General features: G+C 34.1%; 3 protein-coding genes and 1 long non-coding RNA gene across 7 annotated transcripts in view; all 4 read right to left on the reverse strand.

Annotated features, from left to right (window-relative positions):
• Positions 1-653: 653 nt before the first annotated feature.
• On the reverse strand, positions 654-4,514 carry Bmcp (uncoupling protein Bmcp mitochondrial). The gene is made up of 6 exons (XM_023161967.2): positions 4,131-4,514; positions 3,174-3,321; positions 1,395-1,680; positions 1,220-1,338; positions 1,099-1,159; positions 654-1,024 (listed from the first exon to the last, which is right to left on the reverse strand). The coding sequence occupies exons 1-6, from the start codon at positions 4,192-4,194 to the stop codon at positions 815-817; spliced, it is 888 nt and encodes a 295-aa protein (XP_023017735.1). The 5' UTR covers positions 4,195-4,514; the 3' UTR covers positions 654-814.
• A 1,181-nt stretch (positions 4,515-5,695) lies between these two features.
• Got1 (Glutamate oxaloacetate transaminase 1) lies at positions 5,696-11,556 on the reverse strand. Its single transcript, XM_023161966.2, has 8 exons — positions 11,320-11,556; positions 10,527-10,708; positions 9,860-9,968; positions 9,636-9,803; positions 7,970-8,170; positions 7,709-7,874; positions 6,533-6,675; positions 5,696-5,995 (listed from the first exon to the last, which is right to left on the reverse strand). The coding sequence occupies exons 1-8, from the start codon at positions 11,426-11,428 to the stop codon at positions 5,847-5,849; spliced, it is 1,227 nt and encodes a 408-aa protein (XP_023017734.2). The 5' UTR covers positions 11,429-11,556; the 3' UTR covers positions 5,696-5,846.
• A 3,538-nt stretch (positions 11,557-15,094) lies between these two features.
• The window catches only part of LOC111510214 (uncharacterized), a 35,290-nt gene continuing 25,703 nt past the window's right edge, over positions 15,095-24,681 (reverse strand). The window contains exons 5-6 of one of the 3 annotated variants that reach the window (XM_074169358.1): positions 16,041-16,223; positions 15,095-15,331 (exon numbers count right to left, since the gene is read on the reverse strand). In XM_074169358.1, the coding sequence (XP_074025459.1) occupies positions 15,257-15,331; positions 16,041-16,223 (258 nt within the window). In that variant the 3' untranslated portion in view covers positions 15,095-15,256. Of the gene's footprint in view, positions 15,332-16,040; positions 16,224-22,518; positions 22,713-24,681 lie in introns of those variants that run through there. The other 2 variants (XM_074169356.1, XM_074169357.1) reach the window with 2 other exon arrangements.
• LOC141479942 (uncharacterized) lies at positions 16,230-19,078 on the reverse strand. 2 transcript variants are annotated; one of them, XR_012464073.1, is made up of 3 exons: positions 18,910-19,078; positions 17,066-17,260; positions 16,230-16,983 (listed from the first exon to the last, which is right to left on the reverse strand). It is a non-coding gene; the product is annotated as an uncharacterized lncRNA (long non-coding RNA). The 2 variants fall into 2 exon arrangements; XR_012464074.1 differs by having other exon boundaries at positions 17,066-17,270.

Raw genomic sequence — 24,681 nt, forward strand, 5'->3', positions numbered from 1 at the left:
GGCTCCTCGTGATTTTTTCCTGTTTCCAAAAATAAAGAGAAACTTGAACACCTGTCACTGAAAAAGCTAAAGGTTATCACAAAGATCAAGTTTGAGAAGTGTTTTGATGGTGACAACTTTTATGTAGAAGTTTTTTATTTTAAAACAAACATTTCTGTTATTTCCTGAACATACCTCGTAAGTGAATTGTAAATACCGTAGGAGAATAATTTATATATTTGCCCAACTTCCTTGTTTGACTTTGAACATTCTCCATTTCAAATGTTTTCAATAATTTGTACTGAGTCGATTTGAGAGAGAAAATTTCTTCAACACCCATGCACCACTTTTTCGTCAACAGTGGTATATGAATAATCCAATTTATCAGCTTTAATCCCTATTTTCGAAGTAAAAATGTGCTGCATCAAATCAGTCGTATATGATCATCCTAAAAGAGATAATGGGTTGATAGATGTTATACGGTGCCTTTCACGTCTAGAAGTTTGCAGCTTAAAAAAAAATTCTACAGTGATTTCTTGGCGGAGTGGGTTTTTGCCCCAGTTAAAACAACCGAGAAATTAATTGAATACCTCTTGAGGAAGTGTTTACGATTCACATTTTGTGACGTAAAATAGTATGATCTCTCTTAACTACAAATTCATTAAGGATTGAAATTTTTTTTACAGTATATAGTCTGTTTATTGTTATATTCATTTTACAATTCGTTATATACATCATAAAATAAGAGTAAAAATAAATAAAAATTGGTGCAATAGGAATCACAATTGTCAAAAAAGCGTACACTAAATGCCTGTCTAGTGCAAGTGGGAATCGACTAATACAAATTTTTCAATTGTTCATAGGTTAAAAAGAATATTATATTCCAAGGCCCCATCCGGAACAGAGTGGGAACAAATCCTTTGTAGAATGCCCAGAAACCCTCATTCCTGTAAGTCTGTACAAAACAATCCAAAGTACCTGAATAGATATGAGAAGGAAGCGGATTCCCACAAGTTTTCAATTTTCGTTGGTTCATAAGACGAGTCTAAAAAAATTATTATATCATTATTCCTAGTGAAATGTTCACCCTAAAAAATTTTGTCGTTGATTTCAACTCACCCTTACGACGTCAATAGGAGTTGAACCAATCGCACTCCCAAAACTGGCAATCAGACTGGATCTGAGAAGGAAAAGACAAAGTTAATTCCGATGTTCATCCCAGATTCTCGATCATACTCACATAAAATGATTAGAAGGCTTATCACCAAGTAGAGTCATCAGACGAATTTTGCAAAAGTCATATACTGGCAGTTCGATAGCAGCTATTACAGCAGCTCTTTGGGCAGTGGGGTTGACACCCTGAAAAACAATTTATTCAAACTCAAGGGAAAAATATTTAAAAATATAACACTTACCCTCCACAAACCCGAGATTCCTTCATGAGTATAAACGTCCTTGAAACAATCCAACAAGCTTATGCTGCTGTTTCCATTCGTTCCGGCAATTTGCATTCGCACCTTCAGTACGTCGGTCGGGTTGGCAATGGCGCTGGACACTGCTCCAGCTAACACAGCACAAAATACATTAATAGTGATGCTTTCTTGGGCTTCGCTGTGCTCAAGAATTATTCTTTTCAAAGAGTAGTAAGTACCGAATTTGATGGTTCCATAAGTTGATTGTCGTAATACGGCAGGCCAAATACTGAAACAAGTATAAATTTGAGTTTTGACATTAGACATAAAATTTAAAATAAAACGTTTATGAGTCCATTTATAAGATCTGGACACAGAATAGCTACTCTGAGGAAATCTGCATATATTTGTGGAAATTGTTAATTGCTTTCACAGCCATAGTATATTATATCGGCATCTTTGGTCAGGTTTGAGGGCCTTCTCAATGCGGAATTTCTTCCTAAAGATGAATTGATATTCTTAGCAGTGGCTCAAAAACACCACCCTTTTTTCAGCAAGTTCCTGCCATCGACAGCTTAGAAATTTTCTATTATTTATTGTTGTGAAGTGTAAGAGTACTGTATTTCTTATGAACCTCATTATATAAATGACCTCACAAGAATGAGTCAAGAGAGACGAGTTCAGGAGAACCGGTAGGCCATTAAAGGTGTTAGGTCTCTCTACAGTAAAAGTAGGTGTTCCATCCTGCGGTTATCACAAATGAGGTCGAGTTTATTTAAAAAATTGTTCTTGATAATCATGAACTTTACTACCATGTATCACTCAAAAAAATCATCAGTAGTAGGCTCCCTGGTTAATAAGTAATTCTTCTTTCATTTATGTCATAACAAAAACACTTCCATTGCTTCCAAATTTTTGCTTGTCTTTCAAAATATATCTTTGATCCCGCAGAACTTTACTATGATATAGAATTCTATTGCCCCTGAAGAACATATTCTGGTTAGAGGATGTTTCCTGCTCATCTCAATTTTCTTCACAAGAGAATGGCTCACAGAACAACTGATAATATTGTCATACAGATAACTGACAATGCAAAAAGAACAAAACCCGGGCTGGTCGAATGGAACTTGAAATACCAAACGTTTCGTCTGTTAGTGACATCATCAGTGATATGTGTTATGACGGTAAGGAAGAAGGTTATATCTCTAAGTCTCAGCAACGACCAATTCTTTTGGAACTGTCTCACCGATTCTCTTTCAGAATTTTTGTTTTTCTAGTATTCAAATTAATGAATTTCTTTGTTGTATAGTGGTCAAACAATTTTGCTAATAATTCCTCATCAACTTTTTAGCGAACTTTAAACTATTGTTTGTGGAATATTCTCTTTCATTACTCATGTTGCAAGACGCTATGTGTTCTGGAAATTAAATGAACAATCACATTGTGACAATATGACAATACATTGTCAGTAATGTCCAAAGGCTTCTTCATAATTTATGAATGTCAATTGAACATTGAGGGCATTTAGCCCTCAGCAACTGTTTTAAAATTTTTCAGTGGTCTATGGTCTGTTTTTAAAATAACCTATTTTCAATTTATTCAAAATATTTTCATAGGCAATTCTGATCTATCCTTAGGTTACAACACTTCAATTATGATAAATAAACTATGAAACATTTGATTTACCAATCAAAATGTTTTTATTTTGTGGACAGAACTTACGATAAGGGTTATCAAGATATTTGCTGTTTTCAAATTACAAAATATTTATATGGTACCTACCCTGAATACAGTGATGCAAATCCTTCTTGTTTGGCAATTTTGAAAAAACAATCTACCATTCCCTTATACTTAAGCTGGCAATGCTTCTTGTCTAACTTCTGTCCTTGTACTTGTAATCTTGTTTTGGTTGTATCAATAGGAAATGTTCCTAAAATGACAAAGGTTAGGTTAAATTATTTGTGAACCATTTTATGACTACAATATACGTAGTTTCAATATATGAACCCAAACGAATAAACTGAAAGATCTCTCAATTTACATTCTATATGACTTTGAAATAATCATTCTTTTTTTGAAAATCTGAGAAAATTTATCCAAAATACTAATGGTTTTGTTCTAACATGAATTTTTCTTAACATTTAGCTGCTTCTTTGATCAGAATTCCACCTGATAGTTGAAGACACTGTAGTCACAATCTAAAGAATCATTCAGTTAATAGTTCAATATGGAAATAATGTCAATTTCAAAAATATTTCACACTTTAACCTTTAGCTAAAAAGATTGGAAATATTTTTTGTTAATGGGGAAATGTCCAATGTATGATGTATTAATTTTGAACAGCTTCAAGACACATACACTACTAGGACATTGTGAAGATGATCTACCTCAGATATTAAAGTTCTGGTATCGATTCATATCCTACTCTTTTTAAAATAAAGAGATGGCTCTAGAAAAGGAACAGGAGCAAGGAAGCAATTTGTTATATCTGAAATAAAAATCACACAATTATTCACATGATAAAAGTGTTGATATTAAGAGTCATGAAGGGCTGTTAAAATTCAGTCATCAGTTTATTTAATTTTTATTGATAGATAAATAAAACAAAACACTCTGCCAAAATTCATATTGACTGTGAATAAATGTGACCCAGATTTCTAAAAATCTATTTTTGTTTCAGTCAGGTTTTGGTAGCTAACTGGATGTGGCAAAATATGTATTTGAGGTTATAACACTCACCAAATTCTGCAACACAAGATGCAATTCCACCATATACGAAAGGTTTCCAACCTCTATCTCCCATTCCACTATTACTCCTTGATGTTTTCTTCTTTTGATAAGAAATCGAACTTCTTTTATGTCTGATCCACGGCGACGAAATTCTTTGTGCAGAATCGTACCATGAGCGGCGTAAATCTCGAAACTATGTAGGTATGAAGAAAAGGCCGGCAATAATTTGTCGTTAGGACTAATATAAATACGAAAACAATATTAACGTCAAACAACAAGTCTTATCACTAGTAATTACTAAAAATTAATCTCTAAAACGGGATAACAGGCAACAACTGAAGAGTTATCGAATAAATCAAATATAAATTTTTAGTTGACCTTGACGTCATGCGCCATGCACGTGCTCAAAGTCAATCCCAATACATGGTTGCCATGTTGACACTTAAATCTGTATTTTCTGTAGTCTCAACACGGGTTCTATAGTTTCCAGAGAGCACCGAAAAATAACTTCAAGTAAATTCTTGGATGGAAACCTATATTGACTCGAAGTCATTATTACTATTTTTGAAGCTGTAAATATCTTATGAGAAAATTTTTGACTATTGTATTGATAACAGATTCAATATGTTTGTTTCGAAAGTAATAAAATTGCAATGCTGTTGCAACTGCAACTCACAAAACCAGATAGAAACTAGTAAATAAGGAAAAGGAAAACACCTAATGCAAGATGCCTTATAATTATTCAGAGCTTTTTGAAATTTCATCACCTGAAACCAGTTAAGTTTTCGAACTAAATGCGATTTGAAGTGAATTTTAATGTGCATCCGCTGATTTTTCAACAAAATAATAGATATCTCCTCTCTTTGCCTTCATTAGTAAAATTTGAAAGTGGGATACAGTAATAGTAAACAACAGGACGATTTTAGAGGGATCGCGATTGCCTACGCCGGTAACCAGGCTGGATGTCAAAGATTTGACGAAGTCGTCAGAAAAACCGAAATAAATGGAAAAAAAGATAAAGTAATTGTAAGGAAGAAAGTGAATGTCCTCTGTTTGAAGCATGTTCAAGCAAAAGTAATATATTTATGGAATAAGTATTGGATAAAGCAAGACTTCTGTAATTTTAAAGTTATGTAGCAATAGGCGTTTGGTATCATTAACGAATAATATAAAACTGATAGCAATTCATAAAGATGCTGTATTTCTGAGTACAGTTGGTGGCTTGATAATAACCACAAAAATGTTGTATAAAGATGCAGTAATCTTAGTTACAAATACAAGTTGTTTTACTACTTGTATGTGAATACCAGTAATTCAAGTAGCTTTTATAGCTTGGAAATTCCATTTGAATCCTGAAAATAGACAGGTGGGCATTTTTGTGTCTGAATAATCTACACATTTCCACATTGCTTTAAAAATGTTGTGACCATGATATTGAAGTGGGGCAGTTGAAAGCCACAGTTCTTCAAAATATTTGTTTCTATTAAGAATATTTTTTCATAAATGTAAGTATTGATTTTATCTGATTTGTCGTGCACAAGAGTTCAAAAATGGGGGAAATGAAAAAGCTCATCACTGTTTCTTCAACATATATTTAGCAAATAATGCATTTAATTATTCCTCATAATATTCCATACAATAATATCGAATATTTTCTTTATATGTACAAATAAAAGTTGCGTCAAAAAATTTGTTCAAATTCAATTTCATATGAATCCACTAATATTACAGCTTGTTTGGTTGCGATGTGACAGTCTCATATATAGCTTTAGCGACATACTCTACATTTTGAGGGGTTATGCCACACATGCTGATTCGCCCAGAACGCAGCATATAGATGTGATGTTTCTTAACCATGTGCTCAGATTGAATTTCTGGAAATAAAATTACAAGTTAAACTCTGATACTTTTAACTGTCGATTTGACCATAACTTTGCTGATACTAACTTATAAAATCATTTTTCTTTTCAATTAAATTTCACAATTCTGGAAATAAAATCATTTCTTACATGAATACGACTTGATGATACGAAGGTCACTTCATGTTTTTACAAATACCCATCTCAAGTAGCTCAAGCTTTTCAAAACTGTTTTTAAGATAACAATTTCGGAGTGGAGAAACTGTTTCAAAAATTCTTTTGAAAGCATATGTGGGAGCATCGAACTTGAAGGCAATTATTGAAAAAAAAAAAATTAAATAGTTTGTTCAAAAAATTTTAAGTGAAATTCATCAATTTTGGAACAAATTTCGCTGATACGCGCTTCATGCCTAAAATTTCTGACATTCCTCGAACTGCATAAGATAATTTCCATCCTCCCCTTTCCATACCATCGAAAATAACTATTGGTAGACCAATATTACTTTTTTATGATCCCTACTCAGTATCTTATTCTTTGAATTGCACACTAACCATTCAATCCTGTGTACGAAAACATTCCAATTTGTTTGGTGAGATGACTCCAATCTCCAGGTGTTCCTAACAGTTCCAGGGCTTCTCTTAACTGTTTCCTCATATCGATGATCCTTGATGACATAATTTTGATGTGTTCTTGCCTGAAAACAAAACTGAAATTGAAGGAGCCCCAACATATATTCATTGATAGGACTGAGATTAGATTTAATCACTATTGAAGAGGACATAGAGAGGAGAAGGGAGAGAAGAGAGACATAAGAGTGAGAGAGAAGAAGAAAAAGAGTTGAGAGAAACAGGGAGAGGAGAAATATATGAGAGAGGACAGAGAGAAGAATGAGGGTGGGAAGAGGAAAAAGAGGAGGGTATAGGAAAGAAAAACAGAAAAGAGTAGAGAAAGAGGGGGAGAAGAAAGAAAAACAGGAGAGTGAGGATGGGGAAAGGAGAAAGAGAGGGCGGAGAGGAAAGAAAAACAGAAGAGTGGTGAAATAAAGAGGGGGAGGAGAAAGACAAACTGGAGAGAGTGGTGAGAGGGTGGGTAGAGGAAAAAGAGAGGGGGATAGAAAAGAAAAACAGAAAAGAGTAGAGAAAGAAAAGCAGGAGAGTGAGGATGGAGAGGAAAGAATAACAGAATAGTGATGAAATAAAGAGGGGGAGGAGAAAGAAAAACCGGAAAGAGTGGTGAGAGGGTGGGGAGAGGAGAGAAAAATTGGAGAGTATGGAGAGGAAATAAAAACAGAAGATAGTGGAGAGATAGAGAGAGAACAGAAAGAAAATAGAGAGAGGTGCAGGAGAGATATAGAGAAGAAGAGAGAATAGACACAATAGATAATGTAAAAAAGTATAATGATGCATGGATCCACCTACAAAATCAATTGATCTGAATCTCTTTGTTTTTTTCTCTGGATTACGATTCCATGACTAATTCATGATGATCCCAGAAAGTAGAGAAGATAACATTGTAACTCATATCCACGCAGACGTCCCTGAAATATCAGGATCTTCGAACGGGTCGTACAATATGACATTGCCAAAGACACAAAGATTTGGACAACAATAAAATGTAGGAGAATGCTAAGTTGTTTTGAAAAGGGAAACACCACACTCAAATAGAATCTGTTTCACTTGATTGATTCATGAAATGATTCATATAGATTATCAGCAATGAAAACTTACCACAGAGCATACAAATCTGGATTACCGAGCACATATGCAACTATCCTAGCTCCATGACTGGGAGGATTCGAATACATTCCTCTTACAATCAATGTCAGTTGCGACTTGGCAGGTATAATCAACTCTGAATTGTTCATCACAACAGTCAGATTTCCCACACGTTCATCTAAAATAGAACATTTCAGAATAATCATTTCACTTTATCTATTGTGTTTATAACCAAGACCGTTTCAATTATTTTTTTATATGTGCAATACCTACTGTATAGTCCAAAATTCTTGGCGAAACTTTGCGAACAGAAGAATTCAAATCCTTGCTCTGCAAAATATCTGACAGCTGCTGCATCTTTCACCAAATCTCCCGAAGCAAATCCTTGATAGGCACAATCAAAGAATGGAAAGAGTCTCCTCTCCTTTATGACTTCAGCTATTTGAGCCCATTGATCCAGGGAAGGGTCACATCCTGGAATATTTTCGATGGATGAACAAAAGGAAATGCTTTTTGGGATAAGTTACTGAATAACAATGATGATATAACATTGATACTGAAACAACCATTTCAGCTATTGAGAGCCTTCTTGCTCATTTTGAAATCTAACATGCAGCCATTGATTTATTCTACATTCACTATTTCCAAGAAATAACTGTTCATGATATTGTTCTTCATTCTCATTAATATTTCATTTAATACAGATTAGGATAAATCAAATATTTGACTTGGCTTTGAACATAACTCATACGTTAGGAGTTACTTTAACGCAAACGATTCTTGATATTGTGGTACATCAGACTTCTAATTATTTTTCATTGAAATATTGCAGATTTTGTTCTTTCAAAATTAACCTATACAAACTTATTTTAGACTCAACTCCAACACATTTAGCCTGGTATTTCGAGATAATTTTCACGAAACTATCCTAAGTGAGTACTCGACTAGCAAGAGTGGGAGTCGTGGAATAATATGTTTACACAATGTTTTCCTTCTGTTAACTTGTGTTCTTGTGACATGAAGGATATACTTGAAATTTAATTTTTTGTGTTGACGAGTCCGACATACAGTTCCAACTAACAACATTTTTATAAAAATTAATTGAGCTGGTTCAGAATGTGAACAAAAATTAACTTTTAGGTAATACATTTTATAGATAAAAACTACATACATGTCTATTTGAACTATTTACAGTAATTTAATAATTATCATAGAGTGTAAACTCAGTTATAAATAGATTTAAACTCTCAAAACAGTATAAAAATAGTTCGAGAGCCAAACCAGGAGATCTTCTGCAGAAACAATAGACCTGGCAACACTGAACACGACGCTCCTCTCCTGCGATTTCTTTTTCATCTGCCGTGGATTGATTCGCAATATTTCACAGTCTAATTATATTATGGCTTTGTTGCAAAATATTTAATGTTCTCCCTCTTGGCATTGTAAATAATACTTTGATAAATATTTGCTTCTACCATGACATAACAATTATTCATTCATGCACAATCACGAATGTCACAACCTCAATTATGCTATTTTGGGTAGAGACTAATCGAACATGTGATAAATAAAAAATCATGATGTTTTAAAAGTAATTTGACACCTGCTCATCTTCAAACAATATTTCAGTTTATTTTTAATCTAAGTGATTTCATGTTAATTGCTTATCTACATTCAAACTATAATTACAGAAAGTTACACTGATTTTCCTCCAAAAAAAATGACTTTCGTTGAATATTACACAATAAGTTATTATGCAAAATTGTTTATAACCTAACTGAGATAAGATTTGATAACTAGTTTATTTGCTAAAGACGTCAGTCAGTACTGTTTGATTGGTTTTTTCAGATAGGGTTGTGTTATGAAACAACATACGGAATACACATACAATGAATAATCAAATACCAATATGCCAGCCGCCAAGGAAATATGTAATTACCTGTAGGGTTGTGAGCACAAGAATGAAGTATGATTACAGAATGCTCTGGGGCATTTCTCAAATCTTCTAGAAGACCAGCGAAATCAATGTCCCTAGTTTCATTGTTCCAGTAACGATACTCCCTTCCTTCTTCGAAACCAGCGTTCTTGAATACCAGTTTGTGATTTCCTGCAAAAACATTCCTACAAATGAACAGTACTATTCTGTTTGTCTATTTTTCGTACCCCATGTGGGATTAGAGTAATAAAATATCTTCTTATCCAAGACACGCGCAAGAAATTCTGCCCCCACTCTCAATGCGCCTGTGCCAGAAAGACATTGTACTCCAAAACTCTAGAACAAAAACACACTTCAAAAAATGTCATACAAACTGAATAATATCAGTCTCATTCAAACGACTGTCATAGTGAATTCGTAGCTTTTTTTGCGTGTTTATTTATGAAAATTTTGGGAAACATTGCATATTGTTTCTTTTAGGAATCACACGTTGAATGGAAAGAGCTCATTATTCCTTAGCTCGCAAAGTTTTGACTTCTGGGAGTTGTCATTCGTAACTATTTCTTTACAATAGCGATGTTTTTTGGTTTCCAACCAGTATCAGTAGAATAACCAGAATGACTTACCAAAAGAATGTCAAGAATAATATTGACAGTACTAATAATTTTGACCAGTATATTGACTCAATCTGAAGTTTCCATAAATTGGAACCAAAGAACATAAAAATGACAACAATGATTATTCCTGTATTGGAATTGAAGCAGAGAAATGCGCTAACGCCGAAATCACCGATACTGAATTAGTGATTACACCCATTTCAACTTCCTTCCAAATTCAAAAAGAAGTTACCAAATACTAAATATACAATTGAATTTGAGAGTTCATTTTTCTCACTCTATTTTGAAGAACTGCAGGACTGTCTTCACCTAGTAACATCCTTGTAGCTGCTGTAGTGAACGAATCCAATCCCAGAATGGGGAGGTACTCCTTGTTGAGTGTTTCATCATTTGCTAGTGCCTTTTCTGCTGCTCTAACAACTGGCAGTACCCACGGTTTACCTTCAGCTGTACGATAAGCTGGAAATATAAAATGAAGACCAGATGAACTTTATAAAAAACGAATCTGAAGTTATTGAAAAATTTTATTGGCTCTATACATCTTTGATATAATCCATTTAATTATTTGATTGCCTATATTATGTTGAGAAAACCGTTCAATATTTTATGAAGAACTTATACATCATCAGAATTTAACAATTAAGCCAAATTCTTGCTGCTTGAAATCGAGTCATACAACCTCAAAACAGAAACTAGTTACTTTGATTCATTAAAAAAAATACTACATAGTCAAAGTTCCAGACTAAATAAAAAAGGGATGACTTGAAAGAAGCAACCAACAATTTGAGTGCATCATTGTTATACGAACTATTCAAAATTATGTTTATGAGGAATTAAAAACATGTATTTTCACCTAAAAACTATAGTAGTGTTTATATTTAAGTATATAAAATAATGATTTCTGTATAATTTGGTATGATTTTCTTTAATAAGCTTACACTTGGTTTGTATTTGAAACATCTGTTAACTCTTGATCTCTTTTTTGAACATTTTCTATTTCTGATATATTATAGCAAAAGTATAAAGTCTAAAACGGGTATCCTTTAACTCTTCTAGTATCTATATCTTACCTCCAACACCCAAATTCACTTTTTGTTTGAAGGTATCATCTGTGTATGCTTTTCCTAGGGCGAACACTTCCACTGGAGGAGCCACGGAAATATCAGAAAACCAAGACATTGCTTTCGGTACTTCGATGAGAAACCTTCACAAGAATAAGATATTCTACTATATTAATACATAAAAGTTTGTGATCAAAAGTACCGTATCTCATGTGACCTTTTTGACCTTTAACCATTTAAAAATAAAAAGGTTAGTTTAGTGTGACCCCCATCCCCAGTGTTGCCAGTTTTTAATTAAAAAAAAAATAGGAAACACCCATGTATTTTTCATTCTTTCAAAGAATTGATGTGGTTCTCAGATATTTTATGTAGTTAGAGATATTTCTCTAAACTCTTTTTTTTTCGAACGATTCAAATTTGAAAATAGCTTACAAGTTGACCTCGATTTGAACTTGAATTTGTATAACTACCCACTATCGCTAGCGTCACTCATGGTTATCTCATGAACATTAAAAAAAAACCTATACAATTCTATAATTGATCATCAACAGTAATAAAATCGACTAATGACAATAGTGATGTAACAATTACTTCTCACCTTCAGCTCAATTACCTCATACATAAGTAATTTCCATCAACTTGAATTTGTATTGAATACTTGATAAGAATGTGGCAAAATATATTCATATTGAGCAATTTTGGTTAATTGTGTATTTTCAGTTGATATTATAATTATTATTTTCAATAAAGTTACAAATGCATAAAAAGTGCCTCTTATTATTTGCAGACCAGAACTGCAACAAGTGATAGTAATCAATATTTTTTCATTTTTTATTCTGATTTTATGTTGAAGTGAAAAGCAAATGTTTTTCCGACTATTTTAGATCAAATTAATAATTATTTCTATCAATTTATCACTTTGAATTAATGAAAAAGTAATAATAGCATTCTATAATCTAGTAGCTAGTAGATTACATCTTGCTCTTTACCGTTGTAGTAGTACCGTTGTTGAGTGACATGTGCTGAATTTGTTCCATTAGGACTTCACCAAAACTGAAATTTGATAGAACACGAGTACTGTAAGATTGACACTAGAACACAACTGGTTTAAGCAATGGAAAACGTTATTCCACAAAACTCATATCATATGACAAATGTTTTATGATTTTTTGTAGGCAACCAGCAGAATATTGGTTGATGACTCGCCCCAGAGATGGCCATGATGTTAAGAAATGTTTTCAAAAATTTCTCCCCCTCAAATTCGATTAATTCAAATCAGGAATTTTACTCAGTAAAATTCCTCATTTGAATTAATCGAATCAATCAATCCTATTCTGATAAAATTAATTTTTTTTTCCGCTAATCGTGTTCTTAAAATAACATTATGAAAGAATCCATATTGTAATACATGATAGCGAAATAACTTTTGTTTTCTAAAAAAGGCACGCGCCAAACCGCCTTTTTTTGAATTTATGCGCCAAACCGCCTTTTTTTGAATTTATTGAAAGCTCATTACAGCAATCCGAAAACAAAAAAAATCATTTCTAAACTTACATTATTAGTAACTATTGGTGACAAGTGAAATCAGAACAATAACTATCACTTTTGGATATTGGAGAGACACTACTGATATTTATTGTTTATTTACTTTTACTTTTATACACTAGAGTTCATCGAACCCATACATAATGAAATCTCGATACTTCCTGTTATGTTGTTGTATAGATATAGAATTTAGCACAAACATAGTATTTTTTTACGATTTAATATAGGTCAGTTGATTTTTTCATGGAGAAAAGCAACATATCTAGGGAATAAATTCAATACTCATTAAAATTAACACAGAAAAATATACAGCAAAGATAGTTATATGCTGCTATGCAAATTAATTCTATTCAAATTTTGATGAAAAATATGTTCGCTGATATGGAATTTACTGAATATTACTGGAGTTTTTCCCAAAACCAAACCGTTATTTTAACACATCGACATGTGTTTCGATCACCAAGTGATCAACACCAAACGTTATTTTAACACCTCGACACGTGTTTCGATCACCAAGTGATTATCTTCAAGAGGAAGATGGAAAGTTTTAATCTTAAAAATTTTAATTTTCCTCTTGAAGATGATCACTTGGTGATCAAAATACGTGTCTAGGTGTTAAAATAACGGTTTGGGGTTGGAAAAAAACTCCAGTAATATTTATTACTACACCAAAGGTTCCAAACAGTGCATCACAAGTATGGAATTTACTGATGATTTAAGAGTGTTTGGCCTACTTTCAAAATCAAATGTTTTTTCAGTATTTCACTTTTGTGTCTAAATAAGACACTTTTATCATAAGTCAAGAGGTGTATTACAAAGTACATTCAATTTGGTTATGTAACCAACGCAAATTGGCTGAATTTAATATTAACTGAACAAGATAAAAAATACCAACGAAAAATAGTGCATAATAAAATGATTACCAGAATCTGAAATGTATAAGAAAACCATTTTAGAGCGAAATCAAAAATTCATTAATATTCGGTGTGTTCTCCCCTGTTCTGTAGTAAGGTGTTAACTCGCCTGTGCATGAAAACAATAAGGGCGTTAATGGTATCCATTGGGATGTTATTCCATTCTTTTCGGGCCGCGAGTGTGAGTTCCGGAAGGGTGCTAGGAGAATTAATTTTATTTGAGATTGCTCGTTCAACGAAATCCCACATGTGCTCAATGGAATTCATGTCTGGTGAATTTGCTGGCCATGGTAATCTTTGAATATTCTCAATCTCTAGTGCATTTTGTACTCTTCTCGTGCAATGGGGCCTAGCATTGTCATCCATGAAAATGAAATTGGCTCCAATTTCGGAGAGGATGAATAATGTTTCGAACATATCTATCGTCGCCTGTCATAGTATTTGGAATGGGAATAAGCTGCGTACGACGACCATGCATTATGCCTCCCCAAAACATTACTGATCCTCTTTGGTATGGAACGACTTCTCTATCAAAAGATAGTCTTTCTTATCGCCCTGGCCCTCTCCAAACTCTGTGTCGCCGACTATCACTAACTAAACCAAATCTGGTTTCGTTCGGAAAAAGGACATTTCGCCACTGAGCTAAAAGCCAGTCTCTGTGTTCCTGTAGACGAACGGCTATGTATCTGGAAAGTAGCAAGTCTCCGCCGTATTGTGTGGCACTGGAAATTAACCGATCAAACGTTCTTCTTAAATGAGTGCCGACGTCTGAAATTGTTATGGTTCGATTCCGATGTACATATCCTGCTAGATACCGATCTTCTCTTGCATTACCCTATTTCACATCTCCAGTCAACACTGTTAGTTTCCTGGTACAAAATGCACTATCGGATAACTGAAGCGCGGGGAATCCTTAGTCTATCCGCGATTTGATGATTCGGCAGATCCTCATCATTGATATCTAAAATTAGAGGAAATTGTTTTTGTATACATTTAGGTATGCATGCCTAGCACAGGTCAAAAAAATATAGATGAAATGTACAAAAAACCAGCCGTGATAAATATTTTGTTTTACAATTTACGAGGGGGATCCAAAAATTTTGGCGATGTGTGTACTATGTATTGATGACTACCTAATTACTAATGCTAGTTAAATTCCTATAGTTAAATTTTGTAATTATCATGTAAGAGAGTTAACAAATTGGTGTTTGTGAAGGGACCTTAATCGCTGTTCAACCCCTATAACACTATTTAATAAGTTGTGGTGTCGAAGTTACTTCAAATCATGATTTGAAATAGGTAAGGGGGTTAAGACTAAATAATGCTTTTTGTGAATTTGCTAAACTTGAGTGATTGTTTTTGATTCGTACATTTTTCTATGAAAACCCAGTATTATTAATAACAAGTTGTTATTTATTTCACGTGAAACAAAATTAATTGAAGAGGGAAATTGATTTCTATGTTTCCTGTGTGTTTGCATGTTCAAATTAATCTTCTACCCATATTCTTAAGGCATTCAGAAAGTCGACGACAAATAGTCTTCTCTCAGCACCACCATCAATCTGCAAATCAAAATTTGATTGATTATGAGAACTTATGTCAATCAATACAAGTGTAACTGATCCATGTCAGTACATGGAAGCTATTAAAGGAAACTATTCTGGAGGTCTTTACAGTTGCAATAAATTCCAAAACAATTCCGTTCTAAACATATTCATTATGTTTCTCTTGGTGTTCCATAGGGATTTGTTTTAGGTCCACTGTTGGTTTAGCTCTATACATATTAATGATGTACACAAGTTCATTGGTAGAGTGAAAATGACAATATGTGACTCATGATGTGATACTTTAACCTTTTTCACTGAAAAGGAGTCTGATAATTTTTGATTGAATGATAACCTAAAAACTGCAAATTCTGATTACTCCTACAATTTTCGAATGCGATTTTTCGAAATATGCTAGCCATGCTAATAATAAATTAGATTACCATTCGGAGAAGTAATAAAATCCCTAAAGATTCAGAGGGTAACCGAGAGTTGAACCAGAATGAAATTGAAGTAAGAATTTTTCATACTATTTTCTGGAAGTAAAATAGTGTTCCGTGTTAGGAATCACACGTTAAAAGGTAAGACCTCGTTAGTCCTTAGCTCGCACAAGTTTCTCAACTTCTGAGAGTTGTCGTCCGTATGGGAGCGGCAGCTGATTAACGGAAACAGATTTTAAACAGATTTTTTTTCAAACAGAATTATTCAAATTCGGAAATTAACTTACCGCTGGAACAGATACCGTAGCATCATTTTTCTTTTCGAATAAGTTTGCGATAATATCATTTATAATCGTCTCGACTAGAGAAGAGAATTCTTCACTGTTGACTATTAGTGGAATGCTTTTGGGAAGTTCTTCAGAAAGTTCATGACTGTAATCTGGATCATTTAGGAATCCCGTAACGCTCAACTGAAATGATTACATTTATGTTTGGTGGGACATAATTTCAAAATAATAATCTCAGGACAAAACTAAATGTCACACATACATAAGCGAACAATTTTTGTGATTGGGTCTCTACAGTAATGCATTGTTTTATAACCGCCCAGCTCAACATATACGAATCAAGATTCATGAAATATTCCTGGTGTAATCACTTGGACCCCCCACCACCCCACTAACAGAGGTGCTGAGTGACACTGTCCCCAAAACACCGACACTCTCAGAGGTTGTGCCGGTATCACTAACCAATGACCACTCCCCATTCCGTGAAGTAAATGATCATTGGGCCCGAAAATGATGTACTCTGAATGGATACATTGAGCCAGAAATGACAGTTGAGATTTCTGTAGATTCATGAAATATTCCTGGTGTAATCACTTGGACCCCCCACCACCCCACTAACAGAGGTGCTGAGTGACACTGTCCCCAAAACACCGACACTCTCAGAGGTTGTGCCGGTATCACTAACCAATGACCACTCCCCATTCCGTGAAGTAAATGATCATTGGGCCCGAAAATGATGTACTCTGAATGGATACATTGAGCCAGAAATGACAGTTGAGATTTCTGTAGGTTTGTAGGATGGTCTGTAGGATGCAACAACAAATTCAGTTTTTTGAAAACATACACTTACCTGTGATCACCTAAATTTATTTTCAGTTTACAGAGTGGATTTTCTAGATCCTTGAAAATTGAAGCGTTCACGCTCAAATCAGATAAAGATAAACTGAAAAATGAAATTGATACATAAATAAAGTGGCTTACTGGCTGTTCAGTACTAAAAATGTTGAACTGAAGGACACACTTACTGGAAATTTCCCAATCCGAATAACGCCAACCATTTCAAACTCAATAAGGGCATGTTCATAGTATAATCAGTACTTATTTTCAACTTTTCCAAGTAGAAATTTATGTTCTGAGGTATCATGCCATGAAGGAAATCAACTTTTAGGTCAAAGGCTTTCAAGCCAGTTACATAGCAACTATTTAAGTTCAAAAATCCGCTGAAAAAACCTGAATAAAAATCTCTGTCTTTATTGTCGTTATCAATAACAAAATCAGGAAAACTTTTTACACTAACATTGTTAGTTGGGATTTTGGGATGCGTGTCAGTTTGTTTTCGGTGGCTTTGGATGATTAACGCCCTATGATTTTTATTTTGACTCTGAAAATAGAGCCATTGGTCCAAGATCATCATAATGATAGAAACTTACTTCATCAATGACATAGAACCCCCCCACATCGGTTGTTTAAAAATCTGTTTAAAATTTGTTTTTCCGTTAACCAGCTGTCGCACCCCTACGAACGACAACCCTCAGAAGTCGAAACTTGTGCGAGCTAAGGATTAACGAGGTCTTACCTTTTAACGTGTGATTCCTAACACGTAGATGTAATAAAAAAATATATTCTTAACTTGGTGCTGGACACGTGTATAGGACAAATCAAACTTAAAATTGAGAAAAAATTTTATCGTTGGCGAAACTATGAATGAGAACGTACTTGGTCTCGACGTTATAGAGCACAGCGATTTTTTTTAATACCGAAGAGAAAGTTCTGTAGATCGATAATCAAAATATTCTCCTGGATACATTTGGTGCTGAAGACAGTATAAACATTGAAATATTGGTAGTGGAAGACATACAGATCACAAATATCTTTGAGATTCATGAAGACAAAACTAAACAGGAAATCTGGAGACAATACTGAAAAAAACTCGAACTGTAAAAAAACAACTTGTTGGGAATTTTTTCCATCTATACAGGTAACTAGCAAATAAATGTGAGATTCCTAGTAGAATGAAGATTAAATTTGAGATCAAAAGAGCCAACAAAAATCACGGAAACAAAAATAATCCGGAAGGTCCTAGGTAGCAGTCATCACACGACTGTCCTCAGCAGTCTACGGTATTGTTCAGATAAAAAAATGATAAAGTCGTCGGGCGTAGTATTTACATATTTACTCAGGTTACGCTACGTCAAACAATTTTATTTTGTTGTCTGACCAATACCGTAGAATGCTGAGGAGAGTGGTGTGATGACTGCTACCTAAAATCTTCCGAATTATTTTTTAGTTTTCAGTTCATTTTCTACATCATTATTATCTTTTTTTTTCAATAAAACTGTTTAACATAAATTTTTCTTATACTTATTTTATTGTACTATCGATTTTTGAACTCTCAACCGATATGAAGCTCACGAATAAAACGCTTACCAATTGGTAAAATTTCAAAGTATTAATGACTATTATTTTATCTATCCATGGACATTTCACCAGAAATAACCTTCAACTTTATCAGCCTTATAGTAGATTGACAGTATCTAAGAATCACCCCATGTGCTGTGGGATTAAACTATATAATAAGCTTAGTAATGACATTAAGTCCTCAAACATCAATGTCTTTAAAAGGAAGCTTAAGGTTTTTCTATTGCAGAAAGCATACTACTCTGTGGATGAGTTTCTCCTTGAGTCATAATCATAATTTGATGGTAGCTTAGTAATTTTATTTTTATTTAAGTTATGCTTTGTATTTGTTTTAGTTTAACCTGTTGTATCAGCCAGTATTTTATGATGATGTTTGCCTAGTGTGATTGTAAATGAAAACTGATTCAATAAATTTTTGATTGATTGATTGATATATTCACTATTTACTTACGAAATATATTCATTCTCCGGAACTGAAATATTCATTTCCGAGACATTGATAGGTTCTGGTATAGCATTCTGAATTTTCTCAATCAGCTCTTTTACTTGGTCCTCCACTGATGATTGTGCTTAAAAACGTATTTATTAGTTGAAGCGGGAAAAGAAAGAAAATGATTCAGACTTACAAGAATGTAGTGTTGATATTAGCCCACATAAAAAATATATTTATGCATTTTGGATATCAGAAATATGTCTATCACGTTTTGTTTTAGGATCAATGGATATTCTTCATCAATCTCCCATTTTTATATTGTTTCCTATCTTTTACCGATAAGAAAAAAGGTTTGGTACCCAGGGCTTCACATTGATTGATCAATTTTTCATATCGATTCATTATAAAAATAGGATTGTAATTGTTGAAGATGGGTGTAACCATAAAATGCTGATAAAAATATTTGCTGATCACGGTAATTACGGTGCATATTATGAAATTCATGAATTTGGAAAACTTTTTTGTATGAGTGGAATAAACTAAAGTAAATGCAAGTTCCAGTGTTACTATCTTCATTCGGGTTTTGATACAGTACAAGTTTTCTGGTATACTTGTCTAATCAATTCACTATAGTTGATTTCTGTTAGTGAATATGTCGAAGACCTAACTGGAAAATTAATGATCCTCCTAATCTATCTGTCAGACCCTCCGCTAAACTTCTAATCTGCAAAATAATTCATCTGAAAAACTGACTTTCTGCGGATACCATGAATCCTTTCGCATTAGTATTTTTCATTCCAAAATCTAAATAAATAGCAGATCTTTCTAATGTGGTCTTTTCTAGTTTCACTGTGGTATAGAGTTTCATTATGGATGCCAGAGTGGAAATGGGAGCTCCAAAAATATTGACACTCAAAAGTTTCTATGGTTGGTGGTTTCTACACTGTAAGTTCGCGGCAAAGATCTCTTCCCAAATATGATCGGCTGATTCCATCACATACCAAATATGAAGAGTATTGAAAATTTTAGCAATGCTCATTTTGAGCACTGCGACGTAAGTGGCAAAAAATGTCTCAGAAATAACTTGAGACATCTGAAATATCAGCACCAGATTTGTCGATAACAACGAAACACCGATTTGTTTCATGAACTGTTTCATAATATTATTATTGTTACTATATGGTTGAAAACTTCCCAATCCCTTGATAACAAGAAGATTGCGGTTGCTAAATCTATAGGATCATCTCTAGCTAGTAAAGGTATAGAATCGACCATAACTGGCTAGATCTATGCCATGCTGGTAAACAGAACTGCAACTACGACTCTTCAAGGCGACGCCATTAGGTTCAGGATCACCAGGTGGGCTACTATCTTCCCTTCTGTGGTCGCTCCTGATGGATAGTCTGCTTGATGCCATCGACAGAAAAAAAAGATATCTGCAAGCTTATGCAGATGACCTTGTCATCTTGGCAAGGCCCATGTCGGGAAGAGTAGCCTGTAATATCCTTCGAAGAACGATGAACGTTGTTCACAGTTGGTGTCTGAGGGAGCAGATGTCTGTCAACCCCAAAAACAGTGATGATCCCCTTCACCAGCAGGAGAAAATTGTACGAACGAATGCCACGTTCCCTCAATGGTGAGGTTGTTCCATTTGAAACGGAGGTGAAATATCTTGGCATTGTCCTTGATGATAAACTCACCTGGAACGCTCACTTGGAAAAAGTTTTACACAAAGCCAGACTGTCCCTTTGGAAATGTCGAAGGAATTTGTGGTGAATCTTGGGGTTCAGGTCCTAAACGGATCCATTGGATTTCTGTGATGATTGTCAGACCAACGATAACTTATGGTGCAATTGCCTGGTGGCCGAATACTTTACAGAAAACGGCCCAGGCGAAACTCTCTAGCTTACGGACACAGGCTTGTCTGGCCATGGAGATCCTTCTAGATTTACCTCCTCTATACATTTTTCTGGAGAGAGAGGGTAGACGGACTGCATATAGACTTGTGCACATGCCAATTGCACAAATCAATTTAATGCAGAGTGCAACAGACTGTTAGTTGACACTGAAAGTCACAGCATTCTGAAAATATCCTCTGATTTCACGCCTACAACTATCAACTACGAATTTCGTTATGAAGTACTGTTTCCGAGTAGAGAGGACTGGATCATCGGGGAAAAAAAATATTAGGATCGGATAGTTGTTGGTTCACAGATGGATCAAAAACACCTTCCGATTCTTGTGCAGGTGTTTTCAGTCGCAGATCCAGAACAGAGATATCAACTTGCCTAGGAACTTATGCGACTGTATTTCAAGCGAAAATTTATGTTCACTGAGGATACACTACAAAAACACACTTTTGTCTATTTTCCACTATATTTCTTTATTGTTGACCGGTTTCGGCTATTACACCATTTTCAAAACTAACTGATTACATTTAAATCTGAGTAATTTATATCTATGTTGCTTTTTTCATCATAAATGATTTGATATACCTGATACCCGGTACAGACAAGCGGCGTTGAAAGCTCTTGGCTTTTACTGATAACGTCTGAATTGGTGGTAAATTGTCATAAACGACTCCCTCGATAGGAAGACTCAACAAATTGGTCACTGGTCTGCATTCCTGGCCTGGAAGGCAATGATGCTGCTGACTCCCTTGTAAAAGAGGGTGCTGCAAGCAGATTCATCGGAACAGAAGCTGTCATCGGCATCGCAACAAAGATTGAACTTCTGGATGGCAAGAAGATTTATGGACTTCTGGCATAATCTTTCAGGATTGACTCACTCCAAGGCGTTTATTCACCTTTCGAAGTTTGATATCAAACAGTTGTTGGACTACACTAGGGATGAACAACGATGTCTAACAGGTCTTCTTACAGGTCACTGTCATTTGAATCATCATATGCAAAGACTCGGACTGTTGGAAGACCGTGTCGTCTCTGTTTGGAAAATGATGGAACAACAGAGCACATACTTTGTGCAGGTTTTTAGAGTTCGGCTGAGCCGAACTCTCAGAAGTTTCTCAACTTCTGAGAGTTATCGTTCGTATGGGGGCGACAGCTGACTGATGGAAAATTTTAAACAGATTTTGTAAACAGATCCTTTTGTGTCGACATATTCTGTTTATTGTTCTGAATGATCCTAAAATTTAACAAGGTGATTTAATTTACCAGGCACGTTTAATTTATTTAATTCGCAAGTCCTTGTGTATATGAACTTTGACAAACCATATTGAATCTGAGAAAAACACTTTTTTCACACCAGAACATAAGCACTGAAAAAGGCTATATCTTACACCTAAGTTTGATTCTTATATACCATTATATTTGGTATTTGATGGTAATTAGTTCCTGATTACTGTGTTAGTTCTTTGTATCCTAATTTATATGGTAATGACTACCTACTGACTAATGATAGTTATATTCCTATGGTTTCATTTTGTAATTTATGAAAGAGAGTAACTAAAGTGTTTGTAGAAAAACTTTATAGGTTTATGACTCCCACAACATTATTTATGTTATATATGTTATGTGTTGAAGTTAATTCATATTACATGATTTAAAAAATAGCTTGAAATAGGTAAGAGGGTCAGGACTCAATAATGATGTTTATGGACATTCAAAACTTGAGTAATTATTTATTTGATTTTGATTGAAACATTTCTCTATAGTTACCCAGTATTATTAATAACAATCAAAGAGGGAAATTGTTTTCTATGTTTCCTGTGTGTTTGCATATTCAAATGAATCTTCTACCCATATTCTTAAGGCATTCAGTATGTCGACGACAAATAGTCCTCTCTCAGCAGCACTGTCAATCTGCGAATTGAAATTTTAATAATGTTGAGAAATCATGACGATCAATACATATAATAAAAGTATAACTGATCGATGTCTGTACATGGAAGATATTGAAGAAAACTATTACTGGAGGATCATTATTAATGTAATAAAATCCCAAGCAATCCCGTTCCCAACACAGTCATTATGTTTCTCTATGTGTTCCACAGGGATTTAATTAAGGTTCAGTGTTGTTTCAGCTTCACATTATTGATTTAACACAAATTCATTGGTGAGAAGAAATGACAATATTTTCTGATGACACTATACTGAAATCAATTGGTGAAACCCTTAAGGAAATTCACTCATACTCAACAAGACAATCCGTATCATTGAATTTTCACATGAGAAAATCGATTCCAAACTCTTTCATGGCAGACTGAAACTCGAAATTAAAGTCTCTTTCATGATATATTGGTATTTGGTTTGACTTAAATTTGTCATTTGAACAACGTTTGAATCATGTATATGTTAACTTAATTAGAGTATTTTTGAGTACTTTTTCAAATGATTGAGTAATTTTTCAAATGAAATTCTACTGAAACCAAGGAGGATTGTTCTTAACTTTGCCTTGACGTGTAGCCACTCATCAAGTTACATAATGGGTATTAAGTAGATATTATTTGTGCAAGTTTATACGCAAAGAAAATTATTGAAGATGCCTTTCGTTCATTCAGCAGCAAGACCCCACGGAAATCGTGGTTTTTGTCTATGGGATAAACTCCAATGTCCGTCGATGTATGAGAAACGAAGTTCTATAATGTTATCCAATTTGGTACTGAAGAGCCTTGTGGCAAGTGTCTTAAGACGAAACATCGATGTATACCAGTGAGGATGACAGTGTTCCATGTAAGTGCGAATTGTTAATATTCACTCATGTGAATGATATCTGATTTTCATTCCACAACGAATGTTTGAAATACAAACTGAGTAGAGAAAAGTATCTTCTGTATAATTCAGTGTTCATATAGAAGTATTTGTTTCGAAAGATTTCTTTTCTTTCGTGTAATTCAATGTTTATATGAAAGTAGCTGTTTCAGGAGGATTTTCTTTCAGTTTGTGTCTGAAAGTTACTTCTTTGCATGATCTACACATCCATGTATAGAGTTACTTATTTTCAAATTGATTACTTTCTTCCTTTCTTTGGAAGATTCCCTCATCCTTTTTTTGTATCAAGATGGAGTAGTAGAAAGCCAAAAACTTTCTTTCCCAAAAATTAATCACTCCTAAAAAAAATATAACCCCTTCAATTCAAACGAAGTAGTTGTTTTCGCCAGACATTTGCCGCATCCTAATAGGTTTGTTTTGGTTCTACGAAATTCAGTTTCTAGGACGTCAGGATCATGTGCAGTTGATATAGAGCGTTCTGGTTTATTGAGGATAAGTTCGTATTGATGAATTCTCTGTTCTGGTTTCGACTGCGAAATGATCCTAAACTGTCTTGAACCGAGAGCATTTTCTTAGTTCGGACTTCCGTTGTCTAATATGATATAAATTGATTAAAAATCCCCCAAAGAATCTATGAAGTAACTTGGCTTGGAATCTTTTAATTTTCAGTTTTCATAATAATAATAATTTTTGATTTTAATTTCTTGTTGATAGTTCAATTTTGATTATTGCTTGTATTTTATTTCATTGCAATTTCAGTTTTTTTGCTTAATGCATTGTTATTTTTCAGCTAATCTTTTCAATTTTTATAGATTCTTTCAGGGGTTTCGAATCAATTTATGTCATAGTAGACAATGGAAGTCCAAAATGATGAATTGCACCACGAAATATTGTCAAGCACCTTCAAAAAAACATTCTAAGAACCGGGAGTTGAACCAGGAAGGCTCAAATGCTCTCTGAAAATGAACCCTTGAAAATAAAATTGAAGTGAGAATTTTCTGGAATTGAAATAGTGTGGGAATTAAATTATTATCATTGAATAATAAAATTCTGAAACTAA

The sequence above is a fragment of the Leptinotarsa decemlineata genome, unplaced genomic scaffold (genome assembly GCF_025532065.1).
Source record: "Leptinotarsa decemlineata unplaced genomic scaffold, Ldec_3_MD MMD2_P_RNA_scaffold_5, whole genome shotgun sequence".
NCBI classification, from domain to species: Eukaryota; Metazoa; Arthropoda; class Insecta; order Coleoptera; family Chrysomelidae; genus Leptinotarsa; species Leptinotarsa decemlineata.